The sequence below is a fragment of the Vipera berus genome (genome assembly GCF_964194415.1).
Source record: "Vipera berus genome assembly, chromosome: 1".
Taxonomy (NCBI): domain Eukaryota; kingdom Metazoa; phylum Chordata; class Lepidosauria; order Squamata; family Viperidae; genus Vipera; species Vipera berus.
This window is the reverse complement of record NC_138202.1, coordinates 302,105,369-302,128,181: the sequence shown is the minus strand read 5'-3', so window position 1 is coordinate 302,128,181 and position 22,813 is coordinate 302,105,369. Positions and strand designations below refer to the sequence as shown.

General features: G+C 36.1%; 1 protein-coding gene across 1 annotated transcript; it reads right to left on the bottom strand.

Annotated features, from left to right (window-relative positions):
- Window positions 1–488: 488 nt before the first annotated feature.
- SLC4A1AP (solute carrier family 4 member 1 adaptor protein) lies at window positions 489–22,799 on the bottom strand (the record flags this gene model as incomplete). Its single annotated transcript, XM_081330211.1, has 13 exons — window positions 489–4,318; window positions 5,286–5,355; window positions 7,306–7,361; window positions 9,921–10,131; window positions 10,399–10,510; window positions 10,954–11,143; window positions 12,998–13,067; window positions 13,758–13,918; window positions 15,090–15,229; window positions 15,647–15,707; window positions 16,188–16,310; window positions 19,776–19,962; window positions 22,239–22,799. The coding sequence occupies 13 exons, from the start codon at window positions 22,797–22,799 to the stop codon at window positions 4,269–4,271; spliced, it is 1,992 nt and encodes a 663-aa protein (XP_081186337.1). The 3' UTR covers window positions 489–4,268.
- Between the last annotated feature and the right edge of the window lie 14 nt (window positions 22,800–22,813).

Sequence of the window (22,813 nt, the reverse complement as noted above, 5' to 3'; positions counted from 1 at the left end):
GTTCACTGTGTATAAATACTTAAACCACAAAACTTGTAAATGATGATCAGATGCCAGCTGATAAAAGGATTTGTTCTGTATACAATGAAATTCTACCCCTTTCACTGTTTAATTGCACACATGTTACACTGTGTCTGTTGAATTTCTTCCTGCAATTTGGTTGCCCACTTGTCATTTTCAAACACAGCTTTACAACAGCATTTGAGAAATTTAAGTTTCTTTCTGAGGTGGATTATTTGGAGTCAACAATAAACCTTTCATAACTTGGGTAAAGGTCGAAGCAGTAAAGCCAAATTGCTCTTAAGAAAAATAGATGATTATTTTATTAACAGAGGGTGCTGAAAATTTATGAGTGGGTGAGGGGAAAAAAACAGCGAGAGAGAGAGAGAGAGAGAGAGAGAGAGAGAGAGAGAGAGAGAGAGAGAGAGAGACTTCTGAGCTTTAGAGAACAGCAAAAGAAAGATCATCTAATTAAAAAACCCCGAACAACTCCAATTTAATAGCTGACTAGCCTTTTATTTTATAGCAGAGCATTAACAGGTCTGAACTTAATAATTATTTACCAGTATGCACAAAATATATTTTAATTTCCACAATGGATGAATGGTTGGAAAAACTGATGGAACTAGCAGAGATGGCTAAATTAACTGTTTAATCAAAAAAAGAAAGAACACATCCAACTTTATTTCTACATGGAAACTGCTTTTGGATTTTGTGCTTGAGATGGTAAAACATGAAACACTGACTATGGGTTTTGTTCATTAGATATGTTTGTTGTTATAGAAATGCTAATATACATATTACAAAAACTACTAAGTTGAGGCTATGTTATATTATTTTACTGAGCTAAAAGGAGTTGGAAGTCTATGATTTTCTTTCTTCTTTCCCCCCTTTATCCTACACCTTTATCCTTTCCCCTTCCCCTCCCCCATTTTTCCACTATTTTCCTTTGTATTTTATACTTTGATAATTTTAATAATATAAATATTTACTATCCACATTAGAAACTTAAAAGCACTTCTAAGCAGACAGTTTGACTTATTTATTTATTTTTATTCCATTTATATCCCGCCCTTCTCCAAAGACTCAGGGTGGCTTACAAGCTTAGCAGTAGCCTTCATTCTATGTATATGCCTGCTTATTAGGGCTTTCGCCCCCCCCCAAGCGGCATTATTACAAAGTCAGCTTAATTGCCCCCAACAATCTGGGTCCTCATTTTACCTACCTGGGAAGGATGGAAGGCTGAGTCAACCTTGAGCCTGGTGGGATGCGAACCTGCACTAATTGCAGGCAGCTGGTTTTACTTAAGGAGGCATTAGCCCACTGCTCCACCAAGGACCAATTACTTAACTGCCAATCCCTCTGCCATCTTGCCCGGTTTTTCCCATTTTTTTTAAAGTCTCAAATCTTTCAACTATTGACCAGGATCTCCTTTCCACAACAATTTAAATAACAACCCACCCCAATTCACCATTTTTCATATTTGTGTATTATTTAGAGACATTTTCTCAAGTAAAGTCTGTAGATGATGATGATTGGGTATGCTTTGATCCAATGGAACTGCTGTCTGGATTAATCTGAGGCTTGGCCCTATTACTATTTTAACTTTCAGTCACTGTGCTGTACCACATTTTTCCTGCTCCATTCATCTGGCTTGTATTTCCATCTTAATGTATGAAGCTGCTTTAAATCTGTGCAGAACTAAGCTACAAGCAGTCAGGAATTTCTTTTTTTCATTTAAATCTTGTGGTCACACAGAGGGTCTGGCCACAATTATGGCTTGTGGAGGGAAGCTTATGTCACACAAGACTAAAGGAGAACATAGAAAAGAACTTTCTGTAATATGGAACAAAGAACATCAGACTGAATTATCTAGAATTATCTAGAGTGCCCACCCATGTGCAGGCCTTAATAATTTAAATCTTTCTGTGCCTTCTGGCATGAGAAAAAATGGAGGTGATGAAATACTGAAGATTGCTTACTTGGATTTAAAAAGAAAAAAAGGATTTCTTATCATTTGTATTTAATATGTAGGAGGAACACTGGAAGGGTATCTTTGGCATGTTTCTAGGTTGTAAAAATCTAGGTGGTCATTAGATGGCAGCAGAGGGACTTCTGTATCTCTAGTCATTTTGCTGTCATCTATGGCCTTCCATATTTTGTACCCTGGATATGGTATGCCCGATAGCAAAAATCTGTTTGTTTTTACATCAACTTTGAGAGCGGTCATAAGTAGTCACAAATGTGTGAGAGAAATGTAATAACTGTTGGAAGAGAACTTTAAATTGTAGCAATAGCTAAAAAAACACCCTATAATTTTATAATATACTAATTCTGCTCTGGAATTAGTAATCTTTGCTCATACAAATTACTGAACACAGAACAGATGACTTAGATGAATAGATGAATGAGAAGCTGTTGCCAAAGATGGTGGCTTATCTCTAAACAAGGCGAAATATAGGATAAACCAGGGATTTTGAACATTTGAAATTTCAGGAGCCCTCATCAATGCCAGATTTCATGAGGTTTAATTATTTTCAAACTGCTGCTTTATTGGACAAAACCAGTCCTAAAACTCCCACTTGGTAGAAGGCAAACTTTTATTTTGCCTTTCAGATGAAGACAGACTTTTGAAGTTGCAGCTTATTTTATTTTCCCCAGGATATTTCCTATATCCCAAGTTTAACTTTGTAGGGAAATAGGCAAAGCATGGCTTGCCACTAACTGCCATGTTTTTCTAGGAATTTCAGAGGAATGAGGCGTTTTGCAAATAACTCTAATGCTATTTTATCTGTACTTTACTTTGTCGCATGCCCATTTTCATTTTTCTTTAAAGATTAAAATTACTGGGACTCTGATCTTCAAAGGAGCCACATTAGAGATTTTAGAAATAAACTTCCCTCTGGGCCATGTATTTCCAAAAGCTAGGGTTTTGCATAAATGTAAAATAAATATCGCTTAAATCTTTTTGCTAAAAGAGAAATGGTTATTAGTATGTGAATGTTATAGATGGAACAAAATGGAAGTGGATTCTTATGCATTAGATAATGGGCCCAGAATATGGGGGTTTACCATATTTTTTCATAAAGTCTGTCTCAGGCCCAATCACACAACCTTTCATTCACCCATAATTTATGGAACTGGGCTAAAAAACATCAGGACCATACTTATGAACTCAATTTTCCTTTCAGTCTATGAATCGTGCAATCCTCATATTCCTACTTGCCAGTAAATCCATTAATGTAACGCTTCAAACGACAGGCTTCATTTTATCATCAAAAGAAAATTGAAACTAGAAAACATTTTCCAGTGCTTCCTCCTCTCTTCTCCTGTCATGAACTGGTTCCATTCTCACAAGTAATATGTTTACATACCGTAGTAGATAAGACTATTGTTTTTTTTCCTTTTAAATGCAATTTTTATCCTTTAAGTGCAGAAATTATGAAGTAAAAGCAGGTCTAGACCAAGGATAATTGCCTTTTGGGCAGAAGCCTTGTTTTCTGGCTGATCCAAAAAGTTTCAGATACACTGATTCATAGTACTTCCATTCCTTAGCTTTGACTCTCCCAACTATCCAATGTTAGATATTTAACATTCTTTCAGGAACTGCTAAAGATTAATACACTTTTCCACCCGCATTAATACTAAACTACAACTGGCCAAGATATGAATGTGTTAGTATCTCACCTTCTTGTACAGGGGAAAAAGAAAAAATACCAACGAAGAACCTTTACAAAAAAGACTGCGACAGAAAGGAAGGATAAAAATTAGCCTTGATTTCAGCAGCTCCACTCAGAGAGGGCCACCAGCAATTGTATTTTGTGGAATTACATACTTGTACATGCACAGGCAGAAAATATTTTGATAATCAATCCAAGCATCAGAGAATTTGAAGTAGCCCTCAGCATAGATATTGACTAAACAGAAATCTATAACTAATTCCTTTTACATCATGAAATAATTTACTAATTCCTTTGCCCCTTTAGATCAAGAAATAATGTTAAAGAAATAAAAACCATTTTAAAAAAGTTTTTATAAAACCAACATTGCTATATCTATGATACCTGTAAATTCTTAATTATCATCACTATATACATTACGATGCACATTATACACACATTCACTTCTAAGGGAAAAACATCCTTAAGGATCAGGAATCATTAAACAGTGCTTAAGAAAATGAACAGAAATGTGTTGCTTGTAATTTCAATGGCATATTGTGCCAGTTGTCATTTACTGTGCCATACTTCTTTACTTTTCAGAATAATTTAGTAGCCGTACTTAGCATTTAGATGGGTTCTGCCATCACCACTTTGACCTGCTCAACAGAGAAAAGAAAACAGTATTTTAAAATTTGAGAAATTTTTCCCCTATAGTGCTTTTTAAAATAATTTGCATTACTGTTGTTTCAATGATTTTATCTCAATTGTTTTTTAAATTTCTGCTACAAAGATAGGCAAGGTTGTTGCCATTATTTAAACTCTACCTTTCAATACAGCTAGGACCAAAACACCTTGAGCAGAAAATAATACTGTCAAAGATGCTTTAGGGCAGCGGTTCCCAACCTTAGGAACTTGAAGATGCGTGGAGTTGAAGTCCACGCATCTTCAAGTTCCTAAGGTTGGGAAACGCTGCTTTAGGGCACGGGTATCAAACTGCTAGCTTGCAAGCCGGACGTGTCACCTGGAAGCCGCGCCCACCCCATTGCAGGCAATGGCAAAAGCGTCCTGATATGTTGTACGACGTCACATGACATCGCGAGTTTGACATGTCTGCTTTAGGGTCTGAATGGCATCATTCCTGCAAAAGCAGAGCCAGGCTTTACATAGAGGGAAGCAGCTTCAATTCTCTACCAAAATCCACTTCTGTCTATTATATTCAGAGATGGAACACTGATTTTGTCTATACTTGACTAGTATTTACATAACTCCATTTTGAAGACCAAATAGGAATCTACAGCATAACCCCCCTCAGCACATTCTGATTATTTTGCTTATTCTGTGCTTCAAATAAGTTAGGGGTTTTTTTGTGTGTTATGTGTCTTTGAGTCTGTCTAGCTACTGGCAACTGCCTGGATAAGTCCCTGCAGTTTTCTTGGCAAGATTTCAGAATTGGCTTGCATTGCCTCCTTCCTAGGATTGATAGAGTGACTGACCCAAGATTAGCCAGCTCACTTTGTGATTAAAATGGGACCAGAACACCTGTTCCTAAGTTTTCTTTGTTCATATATAAACTGTATTTTATCAGCAACTCATGCTCCACCATTACTCTGAGTGGCCCTTTACCTTCGGGTGGTACCCATACACAGTAATCTGGATCATCTTCTGGGTAGTTTGAGGATAATGAATGCTGAATCTGTTGGACAGAAAGCAATTTGCTTTTTGTAAATATATGCCAGTATGTAGAACTTTCATTGCATTGTGGGCACAATAGCCCTTGAATAGCAAACCAGATTATGCTGCAAAAAGGGTGGAATTACATAAATACATTTTTAAAAATGACTGGGAGGCAAAATTTAAATTTAGCACTCATTAAACAAATCAATAGAACAAATCTGTCAAATGTTAATTTTTGATAAAATAATTATTAGTTCTGCATAATTTAAATTCTTCTTACAGGTTAACATAACAACTTATAATGATTCCCATCTCTTTGCAAAGCAGTCGATCCCAAGGTTTAAAATACAGTAAACAAAAACAAAACCATCTCAAACCACTCTGTCCTGTATATAGAGATGTATTCAAGTCTTGAATATTTGGCAGTGACAAAACAAGAGAGAGGTAGTGGAATGTTGCTGGCAGTTGGATGGGGTGGGGGAGAATAATAGATGGAACACAACTTGTATATTCTCTGTAGTGTTTCTCAACCTCAAAAATTTTAAGAGGTTGGACTTCAACTCCCAGAATTCCCCAGCCAGCTGTGAGAATATTTTAAAGTTGATAAGGTGGAGAATGAGTGAGCCTGAAGCAAAAATGTACACTGGAGTATCAAAATCATGTACAATGGCCAGCCATTATATGCCTAGAATTCATTTCCAATTATGATTTGTGGGCAAAGTACTGTTTTGTCAGACTGTACCTGAGACCTACTTATATACTTTATGAGAGGGTTTTTTGTACCAAATGAAGGAAGAACTAAATATCATATAGGTTTTTCTTAGCTGGGCTTAAATTGAGGAAAATGCTAACAATTGTTTAATTGTTTCTACTGGAAGATTTCAGGAAAAGAAGACAAAAATTCTCTGACATTTTAAATAAGGTAATTTGCAGACATACCCTCAAAAACATTGCATTGTTATATAAGATGCTGTGCTAAAGAATAGTTTTTTTTTAAAAAAATAGTCTATTTTTGCTTTGTGGAGGAGAAAAAAATGCAGTATCTCCTGACTCATGCAGTACTGGATTACATACAGTTAAGCACTACAACAGATTTACAAAGCAAGATTGACAGCAGATGGTAAAACAGCTGCACATAATTTCTCTATCATTAGCTCTACTGCCCTACCAAGGATGATTAGGTGAGATATTTTAATCATTGCTGGTTCAATGGAAACCAAGTATTTGAATTATAATCCTTTTATATAAGCTGTTGTAATGTTTGTGAGCAAAGCTACTATTCCCAAATTATCAAAAAAGCATCTCCTTTTGATAAGTTTAAAAGTTGTCCCTCCAAGAGCAGTACACTACAGGATCCGGCTGAGATAGGGAGACAATTCTGCTCAAATTTCCTTATTAAGCAATTCTTCTTTTAATTCATAAGGGAATCTCTCTCCTCCCATTCCCACCCCCAAACATAAGAGTATTAAGCATCTCTTATTGGTAACTATAAAGATGATTATCTGGATTGGATTGCAGTGCCTCAGACCAAACTGGTGTGCAATCTGGGACTCACTGATCTTGTTCAAAGAACATGTGACAGCTTGAAATCATACCTTGTAATTTCTAGACTGGACTACTGCAATGTGATCTACAAGAACCTCCATCTGAAGAGCTTTTTGGTAGCTGGAGTTTATGTAGAATGGGTAGCAAGGCAGTTGGTGGTGTCTATTTTTTGGTACATGTAATGCTACTGCTCCGTGATTTGCACTGGTTAACAGTGTGCTTCAAGATACAATTCAAACTGCTGGTAGTGTCTTGGTTATACTGATTGCTGTTGTTTTTTGTGATTCTCAACTGCTATGGTTTTATATTTTAAAATGTTTTTATTATTTTAATGGCATAAATTGTCTAAAGTAACTTATTCAAGATGGACCGCTATATAAATCTATGAAACAAACAAACAAAAAGTTTTGTTCTCCCAACTCACCTTAGGTTTACTGCTATCTTTTTGATTCTTTGGTTTTGTTGCTGGCATCTTAGATGCTAGTAAAATAAAATGTTGGAAAAATGAAGTTTATAATACAGATCTTGATTCTTTATTTTCGAAGTAAATAAATCTTTCTCTAAAAACAACACAGAGCAGGGAGTTGTTAAAATAAAGCACTGAGTCTTATCTGACAAAACAAAGAGAGCATATATCCCAGAAATGTTTGTATCAGTAGGACTGTCATATTGCCTTTGTAATAATATATCTTAGGTGAAATATTAAAATTTCTAATATTTTATCTGAAATATATTTTCCTTTGTTTCTTCCTCCTTAAAGTTATTTTGTTTCAATTGCTATTATACATGTAATTTTTAAATTATATTATCACCGATATATTATTCTTCTGTTAGGTTTCATTAATAAACTTTTCTTTTAAAAAAAGGCAAAGTAGTTCTTCACCTACATCTGTATTCCACTGCCTACTGGAAATAGTCCAACACTAAAGCACCATTTACTATTGATTTTTCTCTTCATTATTCTGCAAAGGCTTGAGTTTCTAAATTAATGCTTTTACAAGAGCTGAGTTTTTATAGAACACTGAAAGTCCAACATCTCACTGGATCTGCAGGGTGAATAAAAAAGTTTCAGCAAGGCTCAGCATGGCTGCTTTGAGGCTCCTGAAGTTTTCTGACAGCCCCTCAGGTGACTGGAAAAGCAGCTTTAAGTGGCTGAGATTGATATGCATCTGAAATCTGGAGAAGCATCTTGCTGAAAGTTCAGCCCAGGCCTAGTGACTGGAAGCTATCCCCTTTATTCTAAACTTCGCAGTCACTGAATGCAAAATATTGTTCAAAATAGTGATCTTTTTAAGAGTCAATAGCTTTTTTTCTCACCAGTTGTGAAATATAATTTGTTTCAATATCAGTGAAATTATCATGTTGTCCTAGTGCTCATAATCCATAGATTGTTCAGAGACAAAGAGCTACATAAAACTGCTTATCTTCTAATTTTATCTGCAAATCATTCACTGGGCAATTATGATCTAATGGGCTTGTATCCTTGCTTGAAGATTCAGTCTGAGATTTAAATCCTATAAAAATATAATAGGAACCCCCAAATTTAGTTAATTAGGAATAGAAATAGTAACTTCTACACATTTCATTCCTTAAAACTAGAGCTTTATCTAATTAAAGCAGCTTTTCCACTATACACTACGATATTGCAAAATAAAGCAAGAGGGAGGTTTTCAATGATCCCCAAATCAATAAAAACAGGGAACCTTAAAATGTGAAAATGAAACCAGGTCATATAAAGATAAAATATAAAATGTATGGATTTTTTCTTTTTAAAAATGGGGATGTCAAATAAGAATTAACGCTGCTTTCTTGTGTATGTATGCACAATATACAGTTAATACTGCACGTTTTGTGATGACTTGACCACCATGTTGCTTCTTCTGATTCCCCAGCCCCATCTGCCCGGGCACTGGATACTGCTAAGCAAAGTGCACAAAAAAAGCTAATGCATAACTCAAGCTATTACAGATATTTGCATTCTGGACCATCTGGGCAGAGCTGTATTAGTTCTGAAAAAGATACTTTGCAACTGAGACCAACTCAGTTCTGTACAAGAAAATTAATCAATAAACATCCTCAAGAGAAAGAATGATTTCTTTTTAATTGCCCTGACAGAAAGCTTGCCTAGGGTCAGTGCTACAATCTTTTTGGTGATAGGTTAAACTTCTATTTTTGCAGGCATTTTCATTTTTTCTTAAAGTATTACCAATATAGTTCCATTTTTACAATTGACTGATTTAGTTTTAAGTTTTTTCTCTATACCCACAATTAGCTAATGTTTCTGTATTAAATTTATAATCTGGCTATTTTGTAACCACATTGGGTTGACGATACAGAATATAAAGTTTTAAATTATTTTTTTTTTAAAAATTCTGGATAATATGAGAGTTGTGCATGTTTCATATAGCCACCGTACTGTACTAGTCAAGGTTCATCCACTTGATCCAGGGCGTTCTACTGAATTACAAAGCTCAATAAGGATTCCGAGTCCCTCTCTCTCAAGTCTAGACTTTTGGATCTGAGCCAAACACCCTCTGAATTTTGAGAAATAATGAATTTTGCTGGAAAGAGGCTTAGACAATGGTAATGTTGGCTAATACGTTTGGAAGATATCATCCCAAAGAAATGTACCCCTATCACCCCAATGGGTCTAAGCATTGCATAGGCTGCAATCATTTCACAATGTAGTCACTCTCAGCAATGGTTTCAGTGGTGCCACCTGTGCAATGGGTGTCACCAACTTTATCTTTATATCTACCTGTGACTGTTACCACAGAAGAGTGAAGCAGATGGACCCTCATGTGTTTTGGTGCTCAACCCCTCCCTCCCATTTGTGTGGACATCCTTTCTACCCTTATTAGTCCATTAAATTGAAATTTTACTGTATGAAGGAAACAAGAAGATAATGGCTAATAAAAATGACTAAATCTTCATATTCACTTGCTGAAGTTTAAACTAATTAAAATACGTGCCAGTTGAATGAATATTTTTTTTTAAAAAAACAACAGTATAAACAATCATCATTAAGGAATTCCATACTTTCGTTTCTGGGTGAATAAGAAGTGGAAAGGAGATTCCCTTCTTTAACCATTTCTTGTGTTGCAGTTTCCATCTTTGTGTTCTGTGAGCTTTGATTTAAACTGTGGCTCACATCTTCCTCCTCCTCCTCTTCTTCCTCCTCTTCTTCTGGCCCATCATCTTTCATCTTTAATAGGTTTACAGGTATATCTGGACGTTTCATGGGCAGTTTCTATATTGTAAACAGAAATTACAGTAAAGATTGTTTTTCAACTGACATTGAGAAGTAAGGAAAATTGGAAAGGTGCCATTAAAAGCTGGCCTTATACAATAAGGAGTTAACGATGTAATGTTTATTTCAGAAAATATATAGTTCCTAAACTAAACATGTGAGATGCGAACTCTGAGACCCCGTGGCAGCTTTCCCCAATACTGTCACAGTGAAAAAATTCTACAGTGCAAAATTAAAACCCACAGCTTTTTCTTTATTCTTACTTACCCCTACGGTCCCTGTTTTTAGTCTGAATTTGCTTCCCCCTTTCATGGCACCAAAGAGGGGTAAAGTTAGCTTTTTGGGCTTATTTTGAGATTCCAGATCTTGATTCTGAAGCCTATAGATAATAAATAAATTTTAAAAATGAAATATGTCAAAAAAATTAACATCGGATATTGAAGGACTAAGTTTACTCATATGGATATCTATAAACAGAGTCCTACACTTCTACTTGGACTGGCTTCAAGCAGTACAGGTTTATATGACTGATGGGAGCCCAATGCAGCCAATTAAGTCCAGTTCACAAAACAGTGCATTTCTTATCTCAAGCACGAACTCCTGTGTCCCTTGCAATTGCCTCAGGGATTATTAAACATTACAACGGTACCTATACCACCCATAATTAATGCAAACTATAATTTAAATTGAAGCCAGATTATTTTAAGTTCAAATATTACCCGCATTCCATTACAAGTGCATTTAATGGTTAAAGTACAGTATATTACATATTTAAAATAAAAGGAAAAGTCATACTGATTAGTGCTCTGTAATCAGACTCACTGAGACTTCAGCTCTGGCATGGATGCAGGGGTAACCATCTTAATTAGTCCTTTCAATCGCTGCTGTTCCTTCCTCAGTTCAAAGGTTCTCAAATGAAGCTTTTTACGTGTCACACTGTCTACGGAACACCCTGACTTGATTTCGCTCATGAATTCATCCAGTGAATCCTGAGTTGCTGAATGAGACTGTGCTATGGGAAATTATATAGTAAAACATATATGTGAAATACATATTCAAATATATTTGTAAATAAATAATAGAGAATATCTGCAAAAACCCTAGTGTTTCAATGCATTTTTGTATCCAATTATTCTTATAATAGTTTTTGTGGCAATAGTCTCCCTTTTCCTTCCCATTTAAAGATTAAAATAATATTGATTTATTTAAGCATATTACTATTTTTAAACAAAGGGAATTCTAAAACCAACCTGTCCTATGTAAAAACAAAAGTTTATGCTTTGTAAAGTCACAGTACATGTTAAACTTTAAATCTAATGCAAATAAGCATCTTACGGTTTATACTTCACAAAACATGCTAAGATAATGGCTATATCTCCATTTTAATTCACACAAAAACTCAGTCATATTTAAGACTGATTCCCAAGAACGGATTTCTCAATCTCACTGTCACAGGATTGTGTTTTCTTTCAAAAGAAATATACTGTAATCCTATTTCTAATATGCATTTTAAAATATAATTTGAATATGGAAAAATATGAATATATAGTTATATATAAAATAAAAGCAAACAGTATTATTAACTTAAATAATGTTGATATATTTTGAACTGCATTGCCTTTTATATGCTATCCTACTGAAATTTTTAAAAAGTGTTATAAAAATCCAAGAATTCTCATACCAGTAAGAGAACCTTCCTCTCAGAAAATAAGAGAATATTTGCCCTGACTCAGGGATTGCAATTCTCATTGAAAACATTATTTCAAATATTCAATTTTATCTGCTTTGAATGTCTTACCTATACTTAATATATAGCAACAGGTCAGGATTCTATCATAGCATCTACAGGCTGAGAAAGTCTGGATTGGGACAAACAGCCTTCAGCTCAACCTAAGTAAGAGTGAATGAGTGTAGATATGGAGGCTATTTAGTCTGGAAAATCTAACATCATTAGTTCTGGATGGGGTTATGCTCAGACAGAAGGAATGGAAAACTTGACTATTCTGAGGCGGCCTTTGGCAGTGTGAGTAATTATGTATTGTACCTCCTCATCCTTCTTATGCATACTTCAGTCAATTAGGAAGGTGTCAGTCTGAGTCACTTACAGATGTTATCTGATATTCTAGACTTAGAAAGTATCACAGCCCTTTTTCCTAGATAATGGTTCCTGCATATATCCATGAAAGTCATCTTCCTTACTCTCTACACTCTCTAGCTCTATTTATCTCTGCCCATCCTATAAGAGCTGACATGGATGGCAAGCTCCAAGTCCCATTAATTAAACCATCTCACCTTGTAAGATCCATACCACATGCTTTCTTTGTTGAAACGCTCGACATATGAAACAGATCTCCCTTTACCTTGTGAGACTTTAGAAGTCTCTCCCCAGAGACCAAAAATACGACATGATAAAATCAATGATCTTTTTAATCAGGTTATCTTTTTTCCTCTAGTCATTGCTGAGTCAGTTAAATCTACGAAAATACACTTATATTATTACAAGTTGGTGGCAATAAAAAATTCTTCCAACGTTTGTACGTTAATCAATCATATTCTACAAACTGACTCTGCGTGATGCATAAAATATTAATGAAGGAATGAGTTCAAAATAATTTTATTTATTTATTTAGAAATGCATTTGCCACCCATCTCATTTCAAAGTGACTCGGGGCAGCTTACAATGTAAAAATAATACATTCTGTGATCCATATGGTTAGTCTCATTTAGTTTTTACTCCATTTTAAAATTTTTAGGAATCTGTGTAAGACAGCCTGCACTCATATATACAATGGTATGTTCCTATGAGATATATTCTTAATGAGATTTTCCCAATTTTATTAGGTTTATAATAATCTTATAGTCTTACTTGTCCTTGAAGACTTCAGCTTCTCTGCTATCTCAGACAGCTCTCTCTCAGCTGCATGCAGTTTTGCAACCTATAAACAGATAAGATATCCATGGTAAGTCAGAGCTTAGTGCTGATTTGTTTTATCTTTGTTTTCAAAACTAATTTTATGTTGTTCTTCCCCAGAGTTAAATCTCTCTTCCCATACCTTCTTTTTACTATCTATATTCATTTTTACTCTGGTGTCCTGTTTTCTCATTTTTAACTATACATTTTTATAATTACTGTAAATCATTTTGAGATATTCAGAATAAGCTGTGTGAAAACATCTTTTATAAATACAGAAGACAGAAAAAATGCATCTATGATGCTATCGTATTATTTTCAATAGTGATGAGAGCTTTTTGATCTGTTAGAGGGCAAATCTATGCATCTATTTAGGCACCATGAAACAAGGACTTTTTTTTAGAAATTTTGCTAATTAGTAATTCTGCTTTTGTCTCTCTGCTTTCATGACATTGTGGTTTTAGTGTTAGATGTCTTAATTCTGTGGCATGTCAAAACACTTTGAAGCATGAATGCTATTTGAATAAGATAATTTTTATAACCATATATTCAAAGTATCTTAAGTTATACAACTTTTCTTAAGAAAAATATTTCACCTAATATAGCCACAACCCTAGGCATGAATGATACTTAAATAAAATAATTTTATACTACGTTTTTTTCTAACAGCAAGGCCAACAAAGCTGAATGAACCACTTGCTTAATTTGCTCTTACCAATGAATCATATGTTTCTGGCTTTTCATCTATCTTTCCAGCTTTCTTCATTCTCTTGAGTCGTTTCTGTTCAATAACTCCTGTCCGATCAAGGAATATGTCATCATCACTATCGTAGTAGTCTTCTTCTTCCCAATTCTTTTCTTTTCTTTTCCGGGACACTAAGAGAAAAGAATTTATATTTTTATGTAATTATCCAGTTTCTACACTGCCTAGCTCACCTTTATGACTCCGGATGGTATACAAATAATCCACACATAAATTTGCAAGTAAAATATTGACAAAAGAAACAAAATGCAAACAAATGGAGACCAATAATCCATTTTACCATATTATTTCACACATGAAAATAACAAATATAAGCAATATATTATGAGAATTGAATGACTCTAATGTTGTAAGTTGCCAAAAGATGGTAGTGCTGATATACTTGAAGCGTTAACACAGTGGTTCCTGAACTTTTTATTATCACACCTGCTTTTAGTGTAAATGTAATGTATATACCTCCCCTAAATAACCAAACAACAAAATGTACAGAAATGAACAATGGAAATGATACAATGAAACTTTGAGTAAGGTGGATTGTAACCATGTAGAACTAAAAAGTTCTTCACACCTTCCCTGGACTCTGTCTATAAATCCTCAAAGGACATACACCTCAGTATAGGAAACCACGTTGTAGCATTTTGTTTGACATCTGTTCTTTCACTTCAGTGGGCTGCAAGTTGGTATGAGAAAAGGCTGTTGCCATTGTTTATGAAATGGAAGCTTGCATTAGTACTTGTGTGTGTGAGCATTTCTGACTGCTGAAGGAATCCTTCCAACTGACATTCACCACAGAACATGTGTTTATGGCAATGACTGTATTAATGAGAGTCACCCAAGAGACGAACAACTGCCAGGACCTCGCTGAACAAACAAAGCTTTAAGAAGCTTGTTTTTTGCTGGCAAATGTGGTGACTATATGAAGAGGTAAAATACTGTACAGGTAACAAAAGAGATGAGTCAAGGATTATTTTCCTATTTCATTCATTAAAATATCCATATTTAAATTGAAGTTACTGATATAGAAGGCTTATTTTTCGATCAACGCTTGTTCAGAGTTCCTTGTCAAATAGTGAGGTTAAAAAATCTTTTAAACAGTAAACTACACTCAGAATGATGATATGTCCACAAGAAAATAACAAAGCTCTAAGACTACCAAGGACTCCACAGTAAACTACATTTAGCCATACTGCAAGTAGGATAGGCATAAATTTACAAAGGTTCATGATAACAAGACTGCTTCATGAAGATTTCTGCTGAGAAAAAAAATCTGGCGGCATAACTTACCTGCCTCTTGTCGCAACACACCCCTAGCATCTAATATTCTGCAGGCTTCCAATGCACACTGGATCATTGCTTCTTTTTTCTTCCCTGAATGAATAGCTTCTGCTATAAGCTGTTTCCCTGAGGCATCATCTATAGGCAGCCTATCCAATTTAGTGGGATGAAAGTATAAAGCAAAATCAACAATTCAGTCAATTCCTCTGATTTGTTTTTTAAATCAAACATTTAAAATTGGTTTAAGCAAAATATTTGTGTTATTTTAAAGGCAAGGTATTTAGTTATTTCAAATTATTTTTCCATTTCAGATATATTAGTAAAAATCTCTATGGCATAGGTATAATAGACAAATGAAAACAAAAAATAGACAAAAAATGCAAAAACCCAACCAACTAGAACCAGCTAGAAAACAATACAAAACAAAAAACCTACCAACACCCACACCTGCCAAAATAATTTTCAGTTATCAATCCATATCTAGAAATAAGGGACATAACATTTTTTGCAGACTGTCCAATTAAATCAATATATACACAAAATTGTTGCATAATATACATACATACTTCACCCTACAAAGCCAGGTGCCTGTTCCATGGGAATCAAACTCATATTCCAATTCTTCACCTAGATAAAAAAGGGAAAAGGGAATCAAGCTATTGTTTTATATCTATATTAATCATTTTTTTTTATTCCCATTTATATCCCGCCCTTCTCCGAAGACTCAGGGCGGCTTACAATTTAAAGCACAAACCAATGTGCTTAGCAATAGCCTTCATTCTATGTATATGCCTGCTTATTAGGGCTTTCCCCCCTGCTATAGAGGCTGGATATTGATCTGTCTGAAATGCTTTTGCAGATCTTGCACTAAGCAATGGGGCTGGATCAGATGACCTGTAAGGCCTTTTCAACTCTATGATTCTACTTGAATGTAGAGATTCAACATATGCTACTGGTTTCATAGTTTTTATGTTTTAATGGCATAAAATGATTCTTTAACATGCTGTAAATTAAACAGGCGAAGTCGAAATGACAGAAATAAGTCAGAATGACTTATTTGTTTCTTTCTAGAAAGAAGCAAATGCACTGGATATTTTTAGCTAGTACCTTCTCTATCAAAAAAACCTTGCAATGCTTTTTTGGGATCTTTCATATAAAAGGCTTCTTGATCCTCTTGAAACTCAACAGCAATTGGATTTTCTTCACCCTCTTCTTCTTCTGCATCTTCCCCTGAAAAATAAATCAAGTAGAATTGGGCATCAGAGATGATTCATAAGAAAAGAACATAAAACTTTAACCTAACTTAGCATGACTAGCATTCTGTTCTCAGAGTTGCCAGTCAGATGCTTATGAGAAATCGAAATTGAGACATGTTGTAGATTACACTTCTCTTTGTGCTCTTCAGAATTTTTTCTAGAAACATAAACAGGAGAAATTATAGCCATGATTAGTAACCACTGCAACCTTTCCTTGCATACATTTATCTAGTCCCATCTTGATATCAGTCATACTTTCCAGAAACAAATTCCAAATGTTAAATGTGCGATGTAAAGTAGTATTTTTGTTCCTGTTTCCAATATTTGTATTTCCAAATGAAAAAAGTTCCATTTAAGGATATTGTGTTCTAGGAGAAGAAAGGGGAAGAAAGCCTTTTTCTAAGTTAGCTTTCCTCGGACCATGTGTGAATCATATTACTTGATTATTTTTCATGGGCTGAATGTTCTAACATTTTCGTCAAAGAAAATTGATCCAGCTGCTGTTTTCAGCTTCTAAAAGGTTTTCATTCTAAAAGGTTTTCTTTTTAATGTGTTGCCTAGTAACATTTTTGCACAATATTACCAGCATCAGAGACTGACTGCATTACAATGTTGACAATTTTGTTACAGATCACTTTAATAATTCCTTACAGATTCTGATTTATTATGCATTGCTTTTTTCCAACTATGGGAAAAAAGTAATATTTTCATCCGTCTTTCATAATCCTGAGAACATTTTTTTTAATCCCATTTATATCCCGCCCTTCTCCGAAGACTCAGGGCGGCTTACAATCTAAAGCACAAACCAATGTGCTTAGCAATAGCCTTCATTCTATGTATATGCCTGCTTATCAGGGCTTTCGCCCTCCCCCCAAGTGGCATTATTACAAAGTCAGCTTATTGCCCCCAACAGTCTGGGTCCTCATTTTACCTACCTCGGAAGGATGGAAGGCTGAGTCAACCTTGAGCCTGGTGGGACTCGAACCTGCACTAATTGCAGGCAGCTGGTGTTACTTAAGGAGGCATTAGCCCACTGCTCCACCAAGGCTCTTACAGTATCTTGTTATGAGTCATCAGCTGTTAGGAGTTTTTGCTTCACTGTTTGCATTCACAGAATCACATTTGCCACTTTACTGCCCAACTTTAGTTCTATTAATTAGACAGACTGCTCTGGATCTCCTCCTCCTTGCTCTAGCCATCTAAATTATTTACTGATATCTGTGCATTTCACCACTGACTCCAAATATAACCTATTTTTATAATTAAAAAGTACTAATTCTATTACAACGGCTTGAATGATCACACTGTTGAAATTTCTCCACTGTGAGATCATTTGTTCCTAGTCTCTTCTTCCCTTTAGTTAATTAATGAGTTGTTTATAAGGAACCTTTTCTCTTAGTACATTATTGGTTATTTTGCTCCTACAGTACTTTTTAACACTGTCATAAATCTCCAGAAGAACATAAAAAAGCAGCATTTTTATTATGAGTTAAAAAAACCCTTTTCCACTCCTGTACTGAATTTAATGGAGAGACATGATCCATTTCAGATTCCCCCTAACTGAATGATCCATCACCATGGGGCTCTAGAAAAGAAAATTACTTCAAGGACAAATGACTCAATTATCTGACACAGTCGTTTTAGAAAAGCATTTCAAATAAATTCAGTCAAATGAATTTATAAATTAAAAATCTTGAATATAATGAATTTATCAAAGTAAATCTATTTTAGGAAAAATGCATGAATATTTAGCAGATTAACGCAAAAAGTTCAGACTACCCAAGAAGCTGCTGATAACAGTTCTACAAAGGAGTTATTGAATCTGTCATCTTCACCTCTATAACTGTCTGATTTGGCACTGCAACCAAACAAGACAGACAGTCTTCAACAGATAGTGAGAAGTGCAGAAAAAAACAACTGTTACCAGCCTGTACTGCACAAGCCAGAAAGAGGGCTGTGAAAATATCTACAGAGCCTCACATCCTAGACATAAATAGTTTCAACTTCTTCCCTCAAGACAACGCTACAGGGCATTGCATGCCAAAACAACTAGACACAAGGACAGTTTTTCCCCCATGCCATCACTCTGCTAAACAACTAATTCCCACAACACTGTCAAACTACCTTGTAGGGATGTATTACTATTATCCTTATGATCTTTCCTATTACCTTTTTCATCTTCTTATGACTATAATTCTGTTGCTTGTATTTTACAATTTAAATTGTTTTATTTAGTATCTGAGTATGATTTGTTGATTGCTTTAGTATCTTGTGACTACAACTGAGTGTTGTATCTTATGATTTATGATGAATGTATTTTATGATTATGATCATGATTTATCACGTTTCTTGTATGTACATTGACAGCTTATGCACCAGATACAAAATCCTTGTGTGTCCAATCACACTTGGCTAATAGAGTTGAATTCTATTCTATTCTATATAATAATTTATGTTTGGGAGGTAAGATGGTATCTTATATATCTTTAGCTTATATATCAGGCCTGAAATATGAGTAACAAAGCAAATTTATCTATCTCAAATGGATCACTTTCTTCTTAGCATGGTTCCTACAGATCATTCAGTAAAATCCATTACAGATAGTTCTCAACTTAAATCAGTTCGTTTAGTAACCATTCAAAGTTACAATGGCACTGAAAAAAGTGTCTTATGACCATTTTTCACACTTATGACCATTGTAGAATCCACATGGTCACATGATTTACATTCAGATGCTTGACAACTGACTCACATTTATGACGGTTGCAGAGGTCCAGGGTCATGTGATTCCCTTTTGTGACCATATGACAAGCAAAGTCAATGGGGTTACTAACTTAACAACTGCAGTGATTCACTTAATAAATGTGGCAAGAAAAGTTGTAAAATGGGGCAAAACTCACTTAACAAATTTCTCAACATAAATTTTGGGCTCAATTGTGGTGGTAAGTTGAAGACTACCTGTAAAAGCATTGATAAAGAAACTATTTGACTGCATACAATCTATGCTATGCTCAATTTACATCTGATATGATTTTGGGAATTTTTAACATTAAATAGATTTAATTTTAATTAAAAAATCCCAACATTTTGCTTCTGATTTAGAGTACTGTGAAATATAAAGATGACAACCAATCAGAGCTATAAATGTGGATTCTCTGAATATAAAGCACTTGCTCATACATGTCTGGATCCATTTCCCTGGAACTAAATATAATGCCTATAGCTAGACATTACTGGTAAACACAAGTTATATTAGATCATTCTAATCACATTTCATACAAAGAATTTATAAAAGAACTTGAAGTAGAATATGGCTGAAGAAAGTGGTAAATAGGATTCAAGTCAAAAGCAAATTGCATCTGCAAAGTGACACAGCAAATCAATACAAAATAAGCTCCATGAAAACATATCATTGGAGATTCTGGTAACAAATTCTTACCCATTCCCCAGGAACAGCTTAAATCATTCCGACTATTTACACTTTTCTTTATTTCCATTTCCTTTTGATCCTCATCAGAATCATCACCCAGCATAGTTTTTTCTAACTTGGCCAGTTGCTGCTTACGCAGATCTTTCAGCTGTGTTACAGTCAGTTCTGATTCCGGCTCCTGATCCTCCTCTGGGCCCTGGGGATTAAAGTTATGAACTTAAAAACTATATGCCAAGAATTAATCCCATTCAATTAATTGCATCTTACTTTTCAGTGATTATAACCCAAGTTTCATAGATACTGCAAAAATAATACTGTGCAGGATAACATTCACATCATAGAAAAATCAGCATCTTATTCTAATTACCAGCATTGATGCTTAAAGCTATCAGACATTTTCTGAAGACAGTGAAGACAAATGCGGTTGTAATACTGGAAAAAGTCTGATGCAAGTTGCAAATGGGAATAATGAAAGGTATCAAAGGAGCTTTGTAATGTGCAAATAGCATATTCAATCAGCATATTTATTCTAATATTAAAAATGTAATCTTTCCATATTTTCTGTCTGCTTTTTGACATTGTTCATGAGAGGATTTTGTATTGTTTCAATTATATATTTATGTATAATAGTAAAAGACTCAGATCTCCCCCAAAATAAAAAATAAAAATAAAAAATAAAATAATTGAAAATAATAAACTAATAAATTAAAAAGAAAACAAAAAAGAAACTCAAAGGGCAGACTCGATGGACCACTAGGTCTTTTTCTACCATCAGTTTTCCATGTTTCTATTTGCTTTAAAAATATGTAATAATAAAAAATCTGTCTAGCCCTTTCTCATGTTCAATGCAATCTACAAGGAAAATGGGCACCCCTCAAAATATAAAATCTATTGTAACATACTATAATGTACTATATATACTACAGTATATACTGTATAAGGGACGCGGTGGCTCAGTGGGTTAGGATGCTGAGCTTGTCGATCAGAAGGTCGGCAGTTTGGCGGGTCGAATCCGAGTGCCGCGTAACAGAGTGAGCGCCTGTTATTCGTCCCAGCTTCTGCCAACCTAGCAGTTCGAAAGCACGTAAAAATGCAAGTAGAAAAATAGGGACCACTATGGTGGGAAGGTAACAGCGTTCTGTGTGCCTTTGGTGTCTAGTCATGCTGGCCACATGACCACGGAGACGTCCTCGGACAAACGCTGGCTCTTCGGCTTTGAAACAGAGATGAGCACCGGCTCCTAGAGTTGGAAACGACTAGCACGCATGTGCGGGGGAACCTTTACCTTTACCTTATATACTGTATGTATATAATATACTGTACTTATGTACAACAGCCCACAACATTACACAATCACTAGTATTTCTTATTTTGCTGTGAAATATTGTTCTTCCTATTTGTCCCATAGTACAGATACTATAAAAATCCAATCTGGTATAGTGATGAAAGCACCAGTCTAGAAAGTAGAAAAGTATAAATTCTTGTCCCTTAAGCACAAAGCCAATTGGGTGACTTGGGCCTATCGTTCTCTCTCAGCCCTAGGAATCAGGCAATGGCAAACCAAAATATTTTGCCAAGAAAACTGCCGGAGCTTGTCCCTGTGGTTGCCAGGAGCCAACACTGACTTGAAGGCACCAAAACTAAACAACCTCCTCAATAATACATTCCAGTATCAGGCATGGATAGAATCAACTTCCAAGTACCTTATTACCTTTGGAAGTCACGCCATCACTGAGGCAAAATAAACATGGAAAAAAATAATAATATAACTCCTATAAGCAAAAACGGCAAAGCATATATTTAAAAATCTCTGGGTGAGATTCAAAGTGCTGGTGATGACCTATAAAGCCCTAAATGGCTTGGGTCCGGGATATTTGAGGGAACACCTGCTGCCAGCATCAAGTTCCCTTCGTCCAGTGCGCTCACAGAGGGAGGGTCTTTTCAGGGTGCCGCCGGTAAAAGATTGCCGGCGGATAACACTCAGGGAGAGGGCCTTTTCTGTGGGTGCACCTGCCCTCTGGAACCAGCTGCCCGTAGAGCTCAGGACTGCCCCTGACCTACGATCATTCTGCCGGGACCTGAAGACTTGGCTCTTTGAGCTCTGACTCAGGCTGAGAATTTTAACTGGGGTTTTATTTTCAGGGATAATTTAATCTTTTAATTCTCTTTTAACTTTGTATTTTATATTGATGTGATTTTAAAATGCCCTGTAAACTGCCCTGAGTCCTTCGGGAAAGGGCGGTATATAAATCTAATAAAATCTAAACCTAAATCTAAAAATATTGTGCCTCTGAACTGCCTCTAGAACTAAAGACTAGCTTACGGGGATAAACTCTGAGACAGCTATCAAATTCTGGGCAACATTTCCACGGGATACATTTTTTCCCCCTTTAATAAGGAGCGATACTTGATTCACCCGGATACGGGCTCTTTTGCCTAGACTAGAGGCTGCTCCCTCGGCCACTCACGCACCTGCAAAATGAAGAGGCGGCTACTGCCCCCGAAACGCAAGACGTGACCCACTCGGACGCGGCAGTAGGTGCGGGGAGGGACCCTCGCTTTGTTGAGGAAGGTGCCGTGGGCGCTGTCCAGGTCGTAGACATACAGGCCGGGTTCGGGGCTGTCCGACGCCAGGGGCTCTTCCCCTTCCGCGGAGCTCCGTGGCGGCCGGCGCTGAAGCACGGCGTGGTGCCGCGACACGCACGGGTGAACCAAGGAGAGGTCACAGCCCGGCGCGCGGCCTACTAGGAGCCGGCTCCGGCCGACGAGGCTGACGCGATCCAGGACCGCGCCGCCTTTTACCGTCTCCAGGCTGTAGCCGGATGAGTCCTCTTCTGAGGGGCAACCTCCCCACGGCGGCTCCTGATACTCAGGAAGGACAGGGGGAGAGGGGCCCTCTGCGGGGCCGTGGGGGCGCTTAGGAGCTGCCCCCTCGGCTGCCTTTCCTCGAGTCAGAGAAAGAGGCAACGGAGGGGGCAAAATCGGCTTCTTAAAATCCTCCGCCACATTAACCTCTTCTGTGGGAGCCGCCATCTTAGCACGTCCGC